This window comes from Lytechinus variegatus, chromosome 8 (genome assembly GCF_018143015.1).
Source record: "Lytechinus variegatus isolate NC3 chromosome 8, Lvar_3.0, whole genome shotgun sequence".
NCBI classification, from domain to species: domain Eukaryota; kingdom Metazoa; phylum Echinodermata; class Echinoidea; order Temnopleuroida; family Toxopneustidae; genus Lytechinus; species Lytechinus variegatus.
Window position 1 is genome coordinate 15,302,941 of NC_054747.1, and position 20,038 is coordinate 15,322,978.

At 33.4% G+C, this 20,038-nt stretch overlaps 1 protein-coding gene across 1 annotated transcript in view; it reads right to left on the reverse strand.

Annotated features, from left to right (window-relative positions):
- Positions 1 to 4,922: 4,922 nt before the first annotated feature.
- LOC121419508 overlaps positions 4,923 to 20,038 on the reverse strand; it is a 33,418-nt gene continuing 18,302 nt past the window's right edge. Inside the window, exons 6-8 of the mRNA XM_041613962.1 lie at positions 10,929 to 11,115; positions 6,218 to 6,287; positions 4,923 to 5,217 (exon numbers count right to left, since the gene is read on the reverse strand). Of these exons, the coding sequence (XP_041469896.1) occupies positions 4,923 to 5,217; positions 6,218 to 6,287; positions 10,929 to 11,115 (552 nt within the window). The remainder of the gene's footprint in view (positions 5,218 to 6,217; positions 6,288 to 10,928; positions 11,116 to 20,038) is intronic.

Sequence of the window (20,038 nt, forward strand, 5' to 3'; positions counted from 1 at the left end):
CCTGATGAAATGACACTGTAACCATACACCTCAACTGCGATGAAACATGTAACGTGTGCACTCATTCTATTTAAATCTTATTTGTTAATTCATTTACATTGTATTAAAAATTCATTTGCGCAAATAGCTATAATCTTGATGAATACAGATCAATAAATTACAAACAAAATGAATAAATGATTTTGAAATCAGTATGATCATGTGATCATTACGGGGACGTTCATATCCATACATTGTAGTAACGTATTTGAAAAGTGACCAACGCCTGAGGGGGGCAGAATTTAAGAGATGCTTTTATCAGTACAGTGATTTTGCAAGGTACCAGTTGTGCAAAATAAAATCATTTGTCAATATACTACACACGTGATAATCATCATAGCCAATACAAATTATTATCAATGAATATCGCTACATAACATCATACTTTGACAAAGGTAACACGTTAAATGTTAATCTACATTGGGTTTCAAGTTCACAAGTTTATATTTTCTTTATAAGCCTTAACCTACTTTGTATGGCTGGTAAACTATCTTCTGTTTCCGTTTGTGGTAACTCCCGTAGGAACTCGGCAGGACAGCATTTTTGCTGGTAAACACCTAGCTGGTATATAGCCAATTACCTTGGAAACATTTTACGTCTAGGTTAATCAGTCATAGTGGCTGACGTTATAGACGACAGATATCACTCTCGGGCCTTTTTATCAAAGTGGAGACAATGGCAGAGTTGGGATTCGAACTCACAACCTTGCGGTTATGAGTCCAACGCTCCAGCCACTGGACCACACGACCCGTGAAAAGCATTGTGTCCCATACCGGAAGTCGAACCCGGGCCACGGCGCGCGGTGAGATCTTGATAGTTGATATCTAAGTAAATGACAAATAAATGTTCTTATACATCAAATCATATTGTGGGTACTTGTTGCCTTTTTACAAAAGTAGGGTATAGTAAAGCTATCATAAATTTTCAACTATAATATATATATCCCATTTATGCAAAAGAGAATATAAGATATAATCAATGCATTTATATCTATTAATATCAAAACCGATTTCAGTCGATAATGTGAAACTATTCCAGATTTGAATTCTTATCATGATGACAAGGGCCTCTTGCACCCATAATTCTCAATCTGAAATTGATTAAAAAAAAATAATTAACTGAATCCCTAGATGCCCAGTACAACTCATATCCACATTCAAATATGTGACTTAGATTTTTAGGAAGTTTTAGGTTTTTGTAAAAAAAAACTTGCCGAGTCCAAACCGCGACCAAAAAAGCTCAAGATCTTCTTCCTGGAGGATATGCATTGGGAGCGTTCCATCAACATTTTATGTCCCACAAGTAGTCAGATCTGACATCTTTCCTTGATTCTGATTGGCTGAGAAGCACTGTTCCTATGCCAACTGTCGGGTTGGATAAAATGGTACTTGGTTGACAAAACACCCGCCCAATCCTTTCATGAAACGCTCACCAGAGCTGACATGCAGTCAAAGGGGTGAAAATATTTATATCTAACTAAATTCACTGAGCAAAATTTACATATTTACAAATTTACATCGTTCACATTTTTTGTGAATTTTGAGATCTTCAGTATAAGCTATAAGTTTATCGAGGCAACGTCCCCTGCCTCCCCATCGGCTGCGAATGGCCATGAATAGGTATTTACCTGAAGCATCGTTAAAATACAATTCTTGCGTTATCAATTTTCATATACCTTCTAAAAAAAAATCATTCAATTCAATTACAAATGGTATTTATTACGATTATCAAATATATTTATAGCTACCGCATATGAAACGAGCTGAAGCTAGATAATTTATGTTTACAAGCTTTTATAGGCACAATAAAATGACACAGTAAAAACATTATAAAAACCGCACATTTAAAAAGTTTAGGTAAAAAATCGTAAAATAAATAATTGAATATAACATGATATGAATCGTACGTTAAAACAAAAAGACGAACTGAAGGAGAGGAGACTGGCATTTTGCACACAATTTTGATGATGACAAAAGTGACTGTATGAGGGGAGAGGTGACCATAGTCTAAGCCTTTTCTAGTAAAAGTATGTCAACCGGAAAAGGCAGTTGACTATTTTCAAATCTTGTGTTCTATTTTTTAAATTGTTGATGTTTTTAGAACGAAGTAAAATGTTGGTTTATTTTTTTTCGAGATAACCTTGTCTTACACAGAGGATGATTTGATTTTTCTGCATTCTTTTTACCCCTTGCCAATCTTCTCTCTTCAAGTGTTGGTTAATACATATTTGACATGCATTTGTGTGTATATATCCAAATGCCTAAGATAATTTTACAAATTCTCCGTGTATTCTTTGAATAACAACTGCTATGAAAGACTGGAGCACAAATATTGTAGAATGTATAACCTATATACATGTATATATATTGCCAACTAATCCCTCTTAGGTGTTTCATATCATTATTCTGAAACAAGATTATATATACATTTATGAGTAGAATCATTATTCTAAAACAAGAACGTGAGATAATTTTTAAATAACAAAAGAGAAATAAACATGAAAATATGACAAATAATGAAGAATACAAGGCTGAAAATGATATTTTCTTGTATGAAAATAAAAGCATATTAAGTGAAGGAAATGCTAAGCTTTATGTACAGGTCGATCTTAGAATGTATTCTGAAATATTCCTACTAGACAATGCATAACTCAACAAGTTACTTATTCATGTAATAAGTTTCACTCACTTGGGTAACGTAGGAAAGCATGTTTAATACATATTGACATATTTGAGACACAGCATCCAATTCACGCATAATAGAAATGATACGAAATATCTAAAACAAAACAAACATCTTGATTTTTGTGAAAGACTTGTGTTATTTCATTTCAACCGCTGTAAGTTATAAAAAATAGAACCCCTTTGCCATTTTTGGGATAGAACATTTAGTTCTTTTAATGATGGTGGGGGAGGGGGTGGCAATCACTGATGAACAATCTCAACGTGCATACATATGACTCTGTATAGGGCATTGCAATGGAGGCAAATTGAAACTGAGGACCCATCCGTAGACCAGCAACCATGATTGATACTGCTGAGTAGGGCAATCCTCCCACTTGTATTTGTCAATTTCACATGTATCATTTTGTATGTATATTTTATTTGTTTTTAACGATGAAAAAAAATCAATTTAAATTTAATTTTCAGGTGGATAAATTGATTTGAAGAAAAAAAAAACACAGATTGCATTATAAGATTTGAAGTTTTACTATATATTATAACAATAATACTAAGTTTCAGGGCTTGTCTCTCATACAAGCATGCAGCTTTTCTGGGATTTTTGGACAAAGGCAGTTCGATATATTGAGCAAAATTAATTTTTTTTCTCTTTTCTATTTTGTTATCAATTTTCATGATTGACATGTTTTGTGGTATATTTCACTATGTACAGAAAAATCAATAAATACAGTACAAAATATTAATTATGACAACTTTCAATGCCTCTCTGCGTAGTACTTTTGATAACAAGTCGTTTATATCAATAACGCAATATTATTACTTTTATCGAATTTAGTACATATCCAAATCAGATAATAATGACAAATTTATATTTATTATTTCAAATACGGTACATATATCATGAATTAATGAGTTTCCAAGAATTTTGTTGACATAATCAAATACATATTGATAAACATGATAAACTTCAGATCAGATTATTTCAATGAACTGCATTGACCCTACGATACAATACATAAAATGCAAATAAAAACCTTGTAATCAGCTACGTCAAATAACATATGCACGCCCTTACACGCACACACACACCCCCACTCCCATAAACGCAACGAATCAATAACATTTGATTTTACACACACTCAGACACATCCTCATCCGTGCACGTTCGCACACCCCTTCTCAGCTACAAACGTCATTTTAAACTCATCCTCTTGTTTATCTTTCTGTCGTTCTTTCTATTTCTTTCCCTATGCTAGTAAGTAAATGAGCAAGATGTTCCTGCACAATCTCGTGAATGATGAGAATTTCTTTCTAAGAATTTAATCACTTTTTACTCAAATAAAATTGATTATTCTTGTACCATAGGAAAGGGTAAATGTCACTCTTTTATATTGGTCGTTTCTTTTGAATAAAATCATTTGATAAGCGATTTTCAGGCTTGAATAGATGTCTCAAATGTAATTTTTTCCTCTGTATGTGACACCTTTTAGATGGGTCAGCACCCAGCTATTTCCATCAAGATAATAGAGGAGAATTCTAGAATTTCTGAGTAGCATAAAATCCAGTCTGATTATCTGAATAATGATTTCTAAATAACAGGCGCGGGTAATTCGATGAGATAACCACATTCTGATGTGATCTTGCAGATGCCCAGTGTGTAAAAGTTGGAATTCGTGTAGGTGTGTGGTCTCTATGACCAATCAGAGTGAAGTATTCTTGCTTTCTAAGCTGCTAAAACATGTAAAATGTTCTTATCCTATAAAAGGCTGGCTGCTAACCCATCTAAAATACCACTTCTTGTAAAAAAAAACAATATCATATCGAAGCTTAGATCGTCAGCTATATCATAACTTAAAGATCGTTAGTGCTCAAACAGAAATTAAGTGTAAAACAACAACTTCGGTTGCATGAAAATAACGCAAACATCCTCTATTTAATTCTCCTTTGGGCGATTCAATACGTACGACACGCAAAATTTTAAGCTCTAATTCACCTAAGGACAACATATTTTGGTTGGTTGTTAGTTTTTTGCCTGTCTACCCAGTATAGTACTCTAATATTACCACTAAGCAAATTGAAGTTCTTCGTTTGTTTGGACAGCAGGTTGAAGAATGTTGTAAAAATGGCTGATTGTTTAAAGCGTGGAATCGCCCCTTTGAACAACACAGTTCATAGATCACAAAAACCATGGGTTCCATTAAATCATTTACCAAATAGTTCATCAGCGAGATGGATTTGACCAGCCTCTTCTAGAGCAGTCTGCAAGGCCTTCAGCTCTGTATTCTTTGTTTGCTTTTTCCTCCACTTACGGAGCATTGAAAGAGTTCCCATATACGACACCCCTGTCTCTTTCATGTTCTCCTCAACGAAACGGCCGATATCCTCTGGTCCAAAGCAAAGAGACTTTCCTAGATCATCTATCTCTTTCCGTGTGGCAACTTTATCTGCAACGGTTTTCAAGATGTCATCAAAGTCCCTCTCTGGAGCTGGATTGATCCTAGATTATTGATTTGATAAATGATTACAGAGTGTGAACGCTGCTGAATTTCACTACTACTGCCATTCATCTCCTAAATTATCTCTAATCAGATTATTCTGTCTCTGTTTCCCTTCTTAACAATCAAGTCCACCCCTGAAAATATCGATTTGAATCAGTAAAGAAAAAATTAATCAAGCATATTGCTGAAATTTTAACCAAAATCGGCTGTGAAATAACAAAATTTCGGCAATTTATTTCGCTTTTTCTTTCACTGAACAGTTATATGCAAAACTCAGTGATATGCAAATTAAAGAGTCAATGATGTCCCTCACTGACTTTTTCATTTGTTTTTTATTGTTTGAATTATACAATATTTCAATTTTTACTGATTTAAAGGACCAACTTTACTGAACCACAAAATGCTGAAACAAAATGTTCAGGGAGGAACAACGCTTTGTTTCACATAATAATAAGGTAAAACTGGAATATTTCATATTTTATATAATACGATACAAAAACAGTGAGTGGGTGACGCCATCAGTCCCCTTACTTTGATACCGACAAGGATGTGCATATATCTGTTTTGTTAAATCAAGCGCAATTTAAGTGTCGTAATTTTGACCGTTATGCCTATTGGTTTTGCATTTTTCATTCAAATCAACTCTTTCACAGTCTGAATTTGTCTTTTAATTGCGTCACGCAAGTTTCACGTTTTTACCCTCAAAATTACTAATTCGTTCGTTTTATTTCTTGCTTTTTCGGATGTTGTTCGAGTTTTTATTGCAACATGGTTGTTAATTGAACAGGGGATTAATAAGAGGCTATAAATTACTTAATTTGTATTATTTTCCTTTTTTCCCCTTTTTAAACAAATTCATTGACATAATAAAAGCTTTCATTCACCTTTTTCCACAGTAATATCCAAGGTCCGAAGTTGTTATCTAAACATGCTCCTTTCACTGCAAATCAATTAGCAATGTAAAAAATATTAGAAGTTTATTACATGATTATAACTTACTCTAAGTCTCCTTGTCTTCTTTGAATTGATGTCTGCTGCGTCTGTAAACTTGTTGCACCATGTTCTACTCCTAAACAAACCAACATACCGAAACAAAAACAGGAAAGGTAGTTTTGATAAAACTTATTTTATCATGTACATGTTTATGTACATTTTTCGAATTCGAAAAACTGAATACATAATCATTAGGATTCAGATTAAATTTGGTCATACAAAATCTAAAAAGAAAATTAGATACATAATTTACATGTACAATTTTTGATAAACTTCTCTAATCAGAGAGTGAACGCAACAATGGACATAATACAAAATCAAAGCAAAAGGAAAGATAAAAATAAAAAAAAAAATACGGAAACGTTTATCTTATTGGTTTTCATTGTCCCGTAACTCAAAGTTTCGTGTTTAATCTTTAGTTTGAAAGAACAGTTGTGGTTGTTTCCTAGTAAAATGCGAAAATACGATGATCTTGATAGGCCTTTCAATTCAGCGATTAATCGCTAACATACACTGTAAAAATGAAGTGCTATTCAGCACTTAATTTCCTTGTATAGTGACTGAACTTTAAATTCTAATCTTCTCGTTCAAATTTGAATGACCACATCAGCACACAACGTGCAGTCACTATACAAGGACATCAAGTGCTAAATTACTACTTCATTTATGGTAATATTTGTTTGTAATTATTGTCAATAATTACAAAAAAATAATTCAATTCAGATGTATTGTGATTTCAACGTATTAAAGTGATATTACACTCTAAAAAAATGGGTTAAAATGCTCCATGAGGGTAATTATGTGTCCAACCAACATTGGATATTTTTATTTATCCAGTTTGATGAAAATTTTGCCCATTTTAAAGTAATTGCTCCTTATTTTTAACCTCACTGGACAATATGCTTCCCGCGTTTGGTAAAATGCTGCCCAAAATTAATTGGACACATAATTACCCTCATGGGGGTGAAAATGTTACCAAATATTTTATACCATGTAGACGTGGCTATGAGATAATTAGGGATAAGAAATATGAAATTCTAATATAATGAAGCACCTTTTGCAAACAACCAAATTGCTATCACTTTGAGTTTCTTTTGTAACTTTCTTCAGATCTGTACTTTATGTGATTTTGGTAAACATGAAATATATCATTATCTTTTATAAAAAAAATGAAGTAATTATCTCTCATATTGTATGATGAGTTCATTTTGGTTCATGTTTATTAAGTAGGAAAGCGGAAGATATCATATTTCATAAAATTCACTCAGAATTTCGATGACAACCGATATACCGTAGATCATTGTAAAAAAAATAGGTTATAGGCTTGATTTGAAATCTAACATTCTGATTTTAATTATATTTCTTTGTCCACTACGGTAGTATTTCTTTCTGAAGTAGGCTTAGAATATACGAACGTGTTCTATAATAGTGTCTACTTATAAAAGGGCACAGGTCCATTTTTTGGTGACCTTGGCATTTCAAGAAAGTAAACATCGCAATGATGATAAAGAAGTATGTCAGTTTATATAGCGCAGTTACTATGTGCATATACTCAACGTGGTATCATATTATTACCCCTGCTGTAGCTGAGCCGCCATATTAATAGGTGCTAAAGTTTCAAGGAATAAATCCTTCCGGGTACCTATTCACCTCACCTGCCTTACCTTCGCACAATGTAGATATTTTTTTGCCGAAGGAAATTACGCCATGGCTGGGATTCGAACCAGCGACCTTCTCTGTTTCAAAGTCCGGCAATCAAGGGCTGTCCCCTTAATACCTAATTAGTTCAGCCTGTAAATAGTTTGAACTGCCGTTTCGCATAATAGAAAGCATAATAGAAAGAGCCGGTGTGTTGCTATTATCCGCTTCTCTAAAGAACCTTGATCAAATGTATTTTTTTTTACATTCTTACCAGGACCAGAGGACTGTTAGTCCAGGATAGACGAGGCATAACCTTGTATCTTCATATATACAATATTTTGGGGGGGTTTCTTGTCAATTCGAGGGTGCTTATTACGAATCTGAATGATGCCACTCGTGTAACCTTGAGCATCATCGGCAAATTGGCAAAATCCAATATGGCCGCCAAAATATGCAAATCACCCATAGAAATCATAAAATTGCCCACACATTGGCCATAAAATGTATGCAATTGTGTGAAATACTCTCTGAAAAAAAAGTTTTGACAAAATATTTATGTTCTAGATATTCAAAATGGCCGCCATAAGCCCATGCATACTTTATCATGCACAATATGAATAGGGAAAAGTAATTTTCACAAAAATGAGCACTAAACTGCAAGAAATTGTGATCTAAGAACGAAGTACTGTATACAAATCATCATTACTTACGACATATCTTGTTTATTATGTCATGTATGGTAACATTACTGCATTTTGATATTTAGAATAGCCGCCACTGGCCCAAACAGTATTATGTACAATGGCAATGGGGGCAAAAAACTAGAGCAAGCACTGAAATGCATATTGTTATAATAAGCAAGTGGAATACTAACTTAAAACATATTTGTTAACAAAATATATTATTTAATCTGTCAAGCATGTGATAAAAGTTGTATTTTGATATTCAAAATGGCCGCCAAAGACCCTAACAGTATTTAGTACGATGAGAAAATGGACCAAAGAAAGCACAAGAGTGAGCACTAAAATGCACATATAAGTGATAAAGCAATGGGATACTGTCTAAAAACATAATTTTTAACAAAATATATCGTTCGGGCTTCAAGTTTGTGTTAAGTAATGTATTTTGAATTTCAAAATGGCCGCCATAAACATTGACTGTATTATGTAAAATTCGAACTGGGAAACTATTATTCACAGGAGTGAGCGCTATAAATGTACATAACAGTGGTCCATGTGTAAGATATTGTCTGAAATAATAATTTCTTACAAGATATATCATTTATTCTGCCAGTTCGGTGATAAATACTGTATTTTGAAAGTCAAAATGGCCACTACAGGCCCTTAGGGTATTATGTGAATGCTGTAAAATGATTTCAACAGATTTTGGATTGGCTTGACTAAATGGTGTTGTATGAGTAAAATATTGGCTGAAAACATGATTTTCAACAAAATATATCTTATCTTGTATAATTTAGGTGATAAATTTTCAGCATTCAAAATGGCTGCCGTATGCACTTATGTGAAAATTATCTGTCCTCATTCAAACTGTATGCTAGTAATACGATAAAGGCCTATGGTAGCCATTTTCAATTTCAAAATGCAGCATTTATCAACTTAATTACACAAGATATGATATATCTTGTTAGAAATCATTGTTTTAGACAAAGTTTCACCCTTATATCACAATTATGTACAATATTCATAGTCAAACAAAGTCAATTCTGTCAAAATTATGTGTCCCAAGTTACAATGTACATTATACTTTTAGTACCTACATTGTATGGCAGCAATCTTGGATTTCAAAGTACAGCATTTATTACCTCCATGATCAATATGCTTGTAGTTAGCAATCGTGTTTAAGACAATATTTTTACTCGTACATCACAGTTACATGTATTTTATTATTCTCTCTCTTGTGAAAATTAGTTTATTGATACGCATGTTACATAATTTAGTTAGGGCTTGTAGCGGCTATTTTAAGTTAAAATACAGTATTCATCACCTGCATGGCAGAAGAAATGATATGATTCACAAAAAAAAATATTTTCAAATAACATTTTACCCATACTACACGGTTATTCGGATATCATATTCCAGCAAATCCAAATTCTTACAAAATTATATGTTCCCATTTAAAGTATAGATAATAATGTTAGGGCCCGTATTTTGAAATTCAAAATACAGCATTTATGTCATGCATGACGCAATAAATAATATGCTTCGCTAGAAAACATTTTTTCAAACAATATTTTACTCGTAGATCACAATTAATGCATTTTATGTTTGTCACTCTTGTGAAAATTAGTTTCTCCATTCGCATTAAATATAGGGCCTAAGGCGGCCATTTTGAATGTCAAAATACAGCATTTATAACATACATGGCTTATTGAATAATATGTTTTCGTTATGTTTTAGTCAGTATTCCACTCGTATATCTTAATAATATGCATTGTAGTGCTCACTCTTGTGATTTTTTGGGCCACTATTGCAATTGTACATAATACTCTTTGGGCCAGTGACGGCTATTTTAAATATCAAAATAAAGCAATTTTCCAATACATGACATAATAAATGATTTCTCTCGTTAGTAATAGTAATTTGCATACAGTACTTCGTTCATAGATCACAATTTCTTGCGGTTTAGTGCACATTTTTGTGAAAATTTGTTTTCCTTGCCCATGCTGTACATAGCAGAGTATAAAGGGGCCTATGGCGGAAATTTTGAATATCAAGACAATGAATATTTTTTCAAAAATTATTTTTTCAGAGAGCATTTCACTCCTGCCACACAATTTCATGCATTTTAAAGTCAACATGCGGGCAAATTATATGATTTAAATGGGTAATTTGCATATTTTGGCGGCCATATTGGACTTTGCCGATTTGCGGTAAATGCTCAAGGTTACACGAGTGGCATCATTAAGATTTGTAATCAGCACCCTCGAATTGACAAGAAACCATTAAAAAATATTGTATATATGAAAAAACAAGGTTTGGTCACTTTTCAATTTGGGCTCATCCTGGACTATGTGTGTAGACTGACAATGCAAACAATTCATACTTGGGTTAATTACCTAGTTGAGAAGCGGTCCCTTTACTCTGGGGGATTGAGAAATCCAACCGAAATTTACATGTGGTCTCCACTTCTTCTGTTTGTCCGGCTTTCATGCAAACTAAAACACTCTTTGACTGATTTGGGACCTCAAAGTCGAAGGCTTCACATATCTTGGTTTCATGTATTAGTCTACAGTAGGGTATGTTCTGCATACACAAAAACAAAAATCATAAAGATTTATGCTTTAAAAGACCCGGTCACATTATAGCCCGACGCACGACTCGTGTGTTGAAATTCAATCGAGAGTGGAAAAAAGTGATCGGTGCGTCGATGTGCCCCCAACTCCTGATTGAGAATGGAATGGAAATTAAGAGAAGTAGGAAGATATAAGAGACAAGGAAAGGGCCATTATCTTTTTTGTAATATAATGTTTTTTTCTGATGGTTTTAGAGACCCGATTTGAACCCTTATGAAAGTCCTTATTCAATCAATAGATCCCCCCCCCCCCGATTTCTAACAACATTCTTTTATAATATTGGAGGCGGATGCGATCAAAAGAGAGGGGTAGAGTTGGGCGGTTTCCAGATTGTTACTATGAACCAAACACACAAAAATCGATGAGCGCAGTTACTAAATAAAAACAAGTTTTGCAGGCGTTCGTTTTGGTGCACGTCTATCTTTAGTTTATGATCATGGGAAAGTACTTCAAGTTTAATTTTATTTCGATTCCAAGAAATATTACACATGTCATTAATGAAGTAAAATTTGAATTAGCAATATTTAAAATGCAGAAATGAGGTGATCTATTAAAAAGCACAGCTTGTAAGACATAGATTTCCTGTGAAACAAAATAATATACAGTGTAAAGATACATGAGAATACATTCATATACATCATGTAAGCGAACAGAATATGAAAGAAGAAAGTATAGAGGGCAGAAGTTTAAAAAACGGAATTAAGAAAAGCGTCAGACTTAGGAGGTATATCGAAAAGGTGAAAATGGAGAGAGGAGAGGAGAGCCTAAAAAGAAAGAGTGAAGAGTGGGGAAGGCGAGAATAAAATAATAATAATACAAGTGTATGTACCTAAATTCAGTGAAATGCACGTAAACACGCACATGCGCATTCATGCACATGAGCTAATAAGAAAGGAAATAACAAACATGAGAAATTGAAATATACATTAAAAACTACATGAAAATTATTGGCAAGACAGTGAGACATATATACAAATCACACATACAATTCAAAATAAGAAGTTGTAGAAAAGTTCGATTTACAGTGCATATCCTGCTAGGAAGGTGGACTTGTACTTCACCTTAAATGTTGATAAATTACGAGTAGTTGCAATATCAGAATTAGATGACATTCCAAATACGGCAGCCGTTGTGACGAATAGAATTCAAGCTTAATTTTTTTTTTGCTTCAAAATAGAGGAATTTCTGAGAGGATCGGGTATTATAAGCATGAAATGTGAGTTAAACTCAAGGGTCCGTATTCTGATAGCGTGGTTTAACTTATATTAACCCTGGTCTAAGTGTGGTAATAATCTGGCATATTTAAACCTAGGTTTAAGTTTCGTATTCCGATAGCAAGGTTTAATTTAACCCTTGTCTAAGTGTGGTGATAATTCCAAAAGTTAAACTTGCGCAGGGGGTAGTTTAAGCCTGGTTTAAATCCAACAAATCATGGCCAAAAATTTTTTAGAATGTAAGGCTATATTGTATTTTGAGCTACTTCCTCAGTTTTTACCGATTCTCTTGAAATTTGGAACACACATTGGTCTTGAGGTAAGGTGTAAGAATTTTTTTTTGGTGCTTTTTCGCAAATTGTGTTGCCATGGTAACAGTATATTATGGCCAACATTTGCCGTTTAAAATACTTTCATCAGTTTTGGACCAATTCTCAAGAAAGTTGGCTCACACATTGGTTTTGAGGTAAAGATGTGCAAGACACATTTTTTCATGTGTCGGAGTGTCGGAAATTGTGTTGCCATGGTAACGGTATATTATGACAAAAACTATGTATAAATCTTGCTGTTCCAAATACTTCCTCAGTTTTTAACCAATTATCATGATATTTGGCACATACATTAGTCTTATTGTGAAGATTTGCAAAACATATTCTATGCCTGAAGTATATAATTGCGTTGCCATGGTAACAACATATTAAATATCTAAAATTAGGTGGAAAACTTGGGGTTTCAATTACTTAATAATTTTTGAACCGTTTCTCATGATATTTGGCACATACATAAGTCTTGAGGTGAAGATTTGGAAGACACACTTTTGCATGTGTCGGAAATGTGTTGCCATGGTAACGGTATATTATGGCAAAAATTATGTAAAAATTTTGCGATTCCAACTACTTCCTCAGTTTTAACCAATTTTCATGCAATGTGGCAAAAACATTAGTCTTGATGAGAAGATGTGCAAAATATATTTTATGGCTTAATTAAAAAAATCATGTTGCCATGGTAACAAATCAAATATCAAAGTAAGATGAAAATCTAGTGATTTGAACTACTTTATCATTTTCCAACTGGTCAATTCGCTTAAAAATTTGGCGTATACATTAATGTTGAAGTGAAGATATCTAAGACATATTTTTGCCTGTATCAGATATTGTGTTGCCATGGTAACAACATATTAAATAATGAAAATAAGGTGAAAATTTTGTGGTTCGAACTCCTTCATCTTTTTTTCAACCAATGCTCATAAAATTTGACACACACATGAGTCTTGAGTTGAAGATGTGCAAGACATATTTTTGTATGTATCAAAAATCGTGTTACCATGGTAACAACATATTACATAATGAAATTAGGTGAACGTCTGAACTCCTTCATTAGTTTTCAACCAATTCTTATAAAAGTTGGCTCACATATTGGTGTTGAGGTATAAATCCGCAAGACATATATATTTGTGTGTGTTGGAAACTGTTGCCATGGTGACAGCATGTTAAATTAATACATGTGTAAACACATCATCAGCTCGTGAAATTTAGAACAATTTTGACTTGAGGTAAAATAATCAGCAAGACAAATTTTCTCATTCATCGAAATATGTGTTTGTATGGTAGGGTCATTCTCAGAAAAATGAACCAATTGATGGGGGAAAAATCGTAAAAATGAAGTCTACAGAATGGGATGAAAGATGCATATTGTGAAAGTACCATGTATGAGAAAGTGGCAGCAGAAAAGGGGCAAGTCGCTGTTGCGTCAATTTGAAGTACTGACCGGATTAAGTCGAGCACTTTATATCATCGTTACGGAGGTTAATCGTTAGCATGTCCCACATATGTTACTCGATTAAATCACTTTTGAAATGATTGAAATTGAAATGCACACAATTTAGTTTTAGCGTGGTATCAACAATTTCATTTTCTGAAGCAAAAATGTTTGCAAGATGGAAAAACTATTCAATATTGTTTTCAGGAGCAGGACTTTACCAAATAACATATAACAAAAAATACCATAAAAATCATTGCACATCTTTCGTTCAGTTTAATGTTCATAATTTGAATGAGGCAACCTTAAAATAACTTTAACCCATAACCTGAGATCCTTAGTAATGCATGAACAATGCTGGGAATCCAAAGATAGTTTACATTAAATCCTCTCGATAGCATTTAACCTTGTCAATCGTCGGTACGGAAGTTAAAATCAAGTTACAAATTACAATACTTATTTCGTTAGCTTGGGAACATCCATATCAAGGTATTCGTCTACTTTTTTTTTATTTATTAAAGATTAATGTGGAACGCATTGCTTAATCCCCCCCAAAAAAAAAAATAAAAATGTTAAAAACAGAACAGGAAGCGGACATCTGTCATTTTGTTGTCCTTGTTCAAAGTTGGAATGAGAAAACCGAATAACCAGGCCACAGAATTGCAGTTCATCTTAAAGGTTTCTGGCAATAAACAAAATCTAACAATCGCAGTCCCGTAACCAGGATGAGTTCTCTGGGTTATGAGGAATCCCGCCGCTTGCCAATAGCCAAAAAAGATAGAGAGAAAAAAAGCTAAAGAGAATTAAAAAGGGACATGGGGAAATGAATAATAATAAAGTGAGGTGAATGAAACAAGAGGCTAAAAATTCACAAATACATAAATTATCAAAGAAATCTATATGATCTAATGGCGATTTGTTTTCATTATTTTGTTTCATTGAGATACGCAATTACGCATCCTGTTCGTGATTTAAAAAATAGCCAAAATGTTTGATTATCGAAATACGTATAATAAATTCCAACAAACCGTGAGTGTTTGAAATACCCCTTTCCATGTTTTCATGTCAGTAGGCCTATATCAATTATTTCAGTGCTTTTTCATGCGCATTAAAGGGGTCATCCAGGCTGAAAATCTGATCTGAACAGATAATAATCAGACAAACAAAATACTGCAAATATATGATCAAAATCGAACAAGGAATAACAGCGTTATGCCATATGAAAGATATGCATTATTTTAGTGAAACAGTTTGGTCTATGCATATCTTCATGAATATTAAAAGAGCTGATTGATGGTGCATAATCCCCACTTGTTCTCTTGCATGAAATTATTTTTTATTCAATTTATATCCTCTTTTTTGAAAGTGTGCTTAAAATGTCTGGTTTTCATATTGGAATGACATATTTTCAGCTCCCGCTTCGCACTCGCTGCTTATCATTTCCTTGTTATGATTACAGAAAGTTAATAGAATGTCCCATTTTTGGTTCTAAACCTAAATAAGCGCGCGTTTTACCATTACAATTACAATTATTGTTTATTGGATATATATCTTGTTCTCAAATTAAAACGTCCAAAAAATTATTGTTCTCAGATCAAAATATAAAATATTTACAGTCGCATCAATTAAGATACCCATCCTTGTAATTAGTACAAACAGTGCTTAGAATGTCAAGGCTTTAGTCAGAATACGAAAAAAAAATCAGCTGGCACTTTGTACTTTCATTAATACTTTATTCAGATAACATCCTGATCATTTCTATAAAAAAAATTCTTAGAATCAAGTTTTCAGATTAGACTATTCACAAGTTTTAGCTCGCGCTTTGCGCTCACATTTTTGATCGGTGAAATAACCCTCCTCATGAGTCATTGCAAATAGTTTTCCTTCCTCTTTCCTTGTCCATGAAAGCTGAATTGTTTCTCCTTCTTCCCTTTTTCTGCACCGTTTCTACCGACTTCAGCAGTAGACAAAGCCATGTCACATGTTCTGGAACTAGAATCGTACTATCAATCCCAAAGCAAAGTACAGCGGAGAATTTTATTAACTTCCGTAACAGTATTGTTACGGAAGTTAATGCACTTTCTATAGCAAAGAAATTTAGAAATTTTAAGTTCTAAAGAAGATTCCAATATTCAAAATTTGTAGTATGAATTATTAAAAATTCCAAAAGCATTAAATATCGTATATAATTCTCGGGAAATTGTTTTCGCTGGCAATTTTCCCTCTTTACAAAGTGATGTTGAAAATAAGATGTGCAATAATAATTTTACAAGGATGAATAGCTGTTATTTCTATGGGTACGTAGGTGGAGGGTACCTTATATAATTTATATCTGTATGAGCCGGAGTGATGCAGTATAGCACAAATTTGTAGCATATTTAAGAAAATATGTTACGGAAGTTAATGCGTTACGGAAGTTAATGTCTTTGTGCTTTGTGGTCCAACGTGGACCTTATTTAGCAGCCCTACCTTTGAAAACTGTATTTATTATGAAAGGTGTCTCTTATCCTATATAATACTGAATCCTTAACAGAACTGCCAAAGTGCATATTTTCTTAAGGTGCGTTACGGATGTTAAACCTGTTTAGTCATACATTTCATTTTTTAAGAATAGTCCTTTATTTTCATGTAATACAGGAAACACATATGATACTTCCCTATCAATTATTTATTAATGAATATCACTCTACTTGCAGACACATTATTATGTAATATCATTCAGTTTAAAAGGGAGAAAAACTTGTGGCAGTATTCGTTACGGAGGTTAAAATGAATTGAGGACAAAGTTAAAAGTGAAATTAATCACAAAGTGATCATCAAATACTAGGATAAGCCCAGTTTGTCAGACGTATACACCATGCTGCCCTCACCAGACATTGATGTAGGTAAGAAATACAGAGTACAAATAAAAGAGAATGATAGTAAAATAAAAAACTGACCTGAGACAGTGTATATTCTAGCAAAAAGCAAAAATAAAAGGTCTGTGTAATAAATTTAGAGCTTTACTAGTCACTGGTCGCATATGGTTTGTGAAGCTAATCTATTATTGTTATTTTGTTGATAATATTTTTGTAGAAAATGTTCAGGGTTGTGAAGCTAGCGGGCATAAGATAGTCGAGACATGTTTTTTTTGTGAATTGTAACATTTTTTTGAGAATGAACCGTAACTACACACACCAAAATAAGATTGGTTAATGCTAACTGTTGTTGGCTACACAGAGAACTTCATGTAGCTATAGGCTTTAATAGTTCTAGTTTTAAGGGGGTGCTAGAACTCTAATAGATCTCGAACTACAGTCCCTAGCTTTAGATCTAGGCCTAGAACTAGATCATTTAGATCTATAATAGAAATAATCAAACGTTAGATCTCTAGCCTACTTCCTTTAAAGGCCTATGAGTTGATCGATCTACTGTAGACTATCCTACATTTACTTTTTTTTATTTAGAATCTACATTGAGAATGTTGGCAGTCTACAAATCTCTAGACCTATTACATGCAGACCTAGATTGATACAGATTCTAGTTCAAGGTGTAGATAGGGTCTAACTTTTAGTCTAAGTTATTTTTTAGTCTAGATCTAGGCCAGCGTTAGAGATTCTAGATCATACAGTAGACTAGATCAGCCAGTCCTAACGTTAGGGCTACCGGCTAGGCTAGAAATATAATCTAGAATGAATAGATAGCACAGACTAAACTAATGTTAGGCCTAGATCTAAATTTTTACATAAATCTAGGCCAGACCTAGTCTAGTCAAGACTGAGCTGTTGTACTAGGTTTAGGTCTGTTTTCTAGTCCTGGACCTGGAAACCTAAACGAGTCCCCAAAAATGTTTAAATAAAAAAAACTCTTCAAAGACAAAGAAACATATATGGACCTAAAACAGGAGTAGAGAGATGCTAATTCTAAATCTTGCCAGGCCTATATACTTGGCAAGCAATGCAGCGATAGTCAGCTCAGATCTAACTGCAGACAGGAATAACCGTTGTTTCTGGGATGTATTTTAAAAATTCTGACATTTTACTGTCATATCACATTGCCTTGGTGAGACTGACAGCGGTCAACATAGATTGTCATAATTCAGCGGAACAACCAATAGTCAAGACAGAGACTAAAGCTTTTTGTCAAAGACAATCCACTATACCACTAGATCTAAGGTTAGAATAATAATCTATATCTATCCCTGTCCCAAGGCTAAGCCAGCCTAGCCTAAGTCCTGAATGTTGTTCTGGGCCTAGACAAATATATAGCTTCAGTCCCAGTTGCTCCACTAACTGTTACATTTAAGGCACCAGACTATGTCTACGTTTTGCTTCAGGAAAGTAAAAAAGTCAAAACAATGTTCAATTCTCCTTCAAACAATTGGGCCTAGGCATAGATCTAATGTTAGACCCAAGACTACTCTCAAAAGTTACAAAAATTTTCCCTTACTTAAAGTTAGAATAAAGATGTCGACCTCTTAACTTATTGTTTTAGATCTACTAGGACTAGAGACTACAGTGCAGTCTAGACTCTCTAGTCTAGAGTAGAGTGCGTGAGGGGAATCTATTCAATTTAGATTTTGACAAACATGAAAAGCAATAAATGGGACTAATACACAAAAACTGTGCAAGTCACTCGGTTTGGGTTGAAATGTTTTAGTAATTAACAAAAATAAAGGTCATATAAATTAAATTTTCTTACAATATATGGGTGATGAATGCCTTTCTTTCACTACAATAGTTGTAATTAGTTTCCATAAAAGCCAAATTTTTAAGAAAAAACAACAGTGGCATTTTTTCAATTTTGTTGCAGTCATCCCTGCAGCAGTAATTTACCAAAAAGCTGCTAGTCTTGGTTCAAAGAAGGTTATTATTTCCAAAAAAAATTGAAACCCGGGTTTAACCCAGGTTTAGTTAAACCTGGCTATCCGAAAACCAAAATAATTAAACTACACTTAGACCAGGGGTGAGGTTTAGAGGAGGTTTTGTTAAACCAGGGTAAACTTTAGACTAGGGTTAAATTAAACCTGCTATCAGAATACGGGCCAAGCAGTCTATAGATATTCATAGGGAGTAAATTATTAAATTTGCGGAACATTAGGATAGCAGTTTGCAATTTGTGAATATCATACACAGTGAGTCTTACAATGGTTGAAAATTGTAAGAGATGGGGCTTGATAGTGGGAGAATGAGCAAATTCTTCATGTTTTTTTTTAGGACATGAATTGGCTTAAGCTTATGATGAGAAGTATTTGCCCAAAATCAAATTGCAATAATTGAGATATAACTGAGTTATACAACATGAATAATTAATAAATAATAAGTCGTATTCTTTTTAACCTTTCAGTTTCCCATTAGGCTTAAAAAATTTTTTTAGCCTAGAATTGATTTTCCCAATATTGATTGTACGTTTCCACATGGGTTCCCAAATGTCTGTGATTTTCATAATTTTCTATTATGTGAAATTCGTCATAATAAGTATTTATTTATCCAAATCAAATATTACTTTTGTGATGCAAGTCTCCTTTTAATACCTTGCCAATTATAATGGGTTTTTTGGGGGATGGAATGGCCTTTTTCTTTTCTATTCACACTGTGTTCCCACGTTATAATTTAAAAGGACAATTCCACCCAAACCAAAACTTGATTTGAATAAAAAGAAAAAAATTCAAGAAGCATAACACCGAAAATTTCATCAAAATCGGATGTAAAATAAGAAAGTTATGGCATTTTAAAGTTTCGCTTCATTTCACAAAACAGCTATATGCACAACTCGGTCGGTATGCAAATGAGGAACTGATGACATCACTCACTATTTCTTTTATATGTTATTGTATGAAATATGAAATATTTTTATTTTCTCATCATTGACATGTGAAATGAAGTTTCATTATTCCCTGAACACGTGAAATTCCATTGTTTT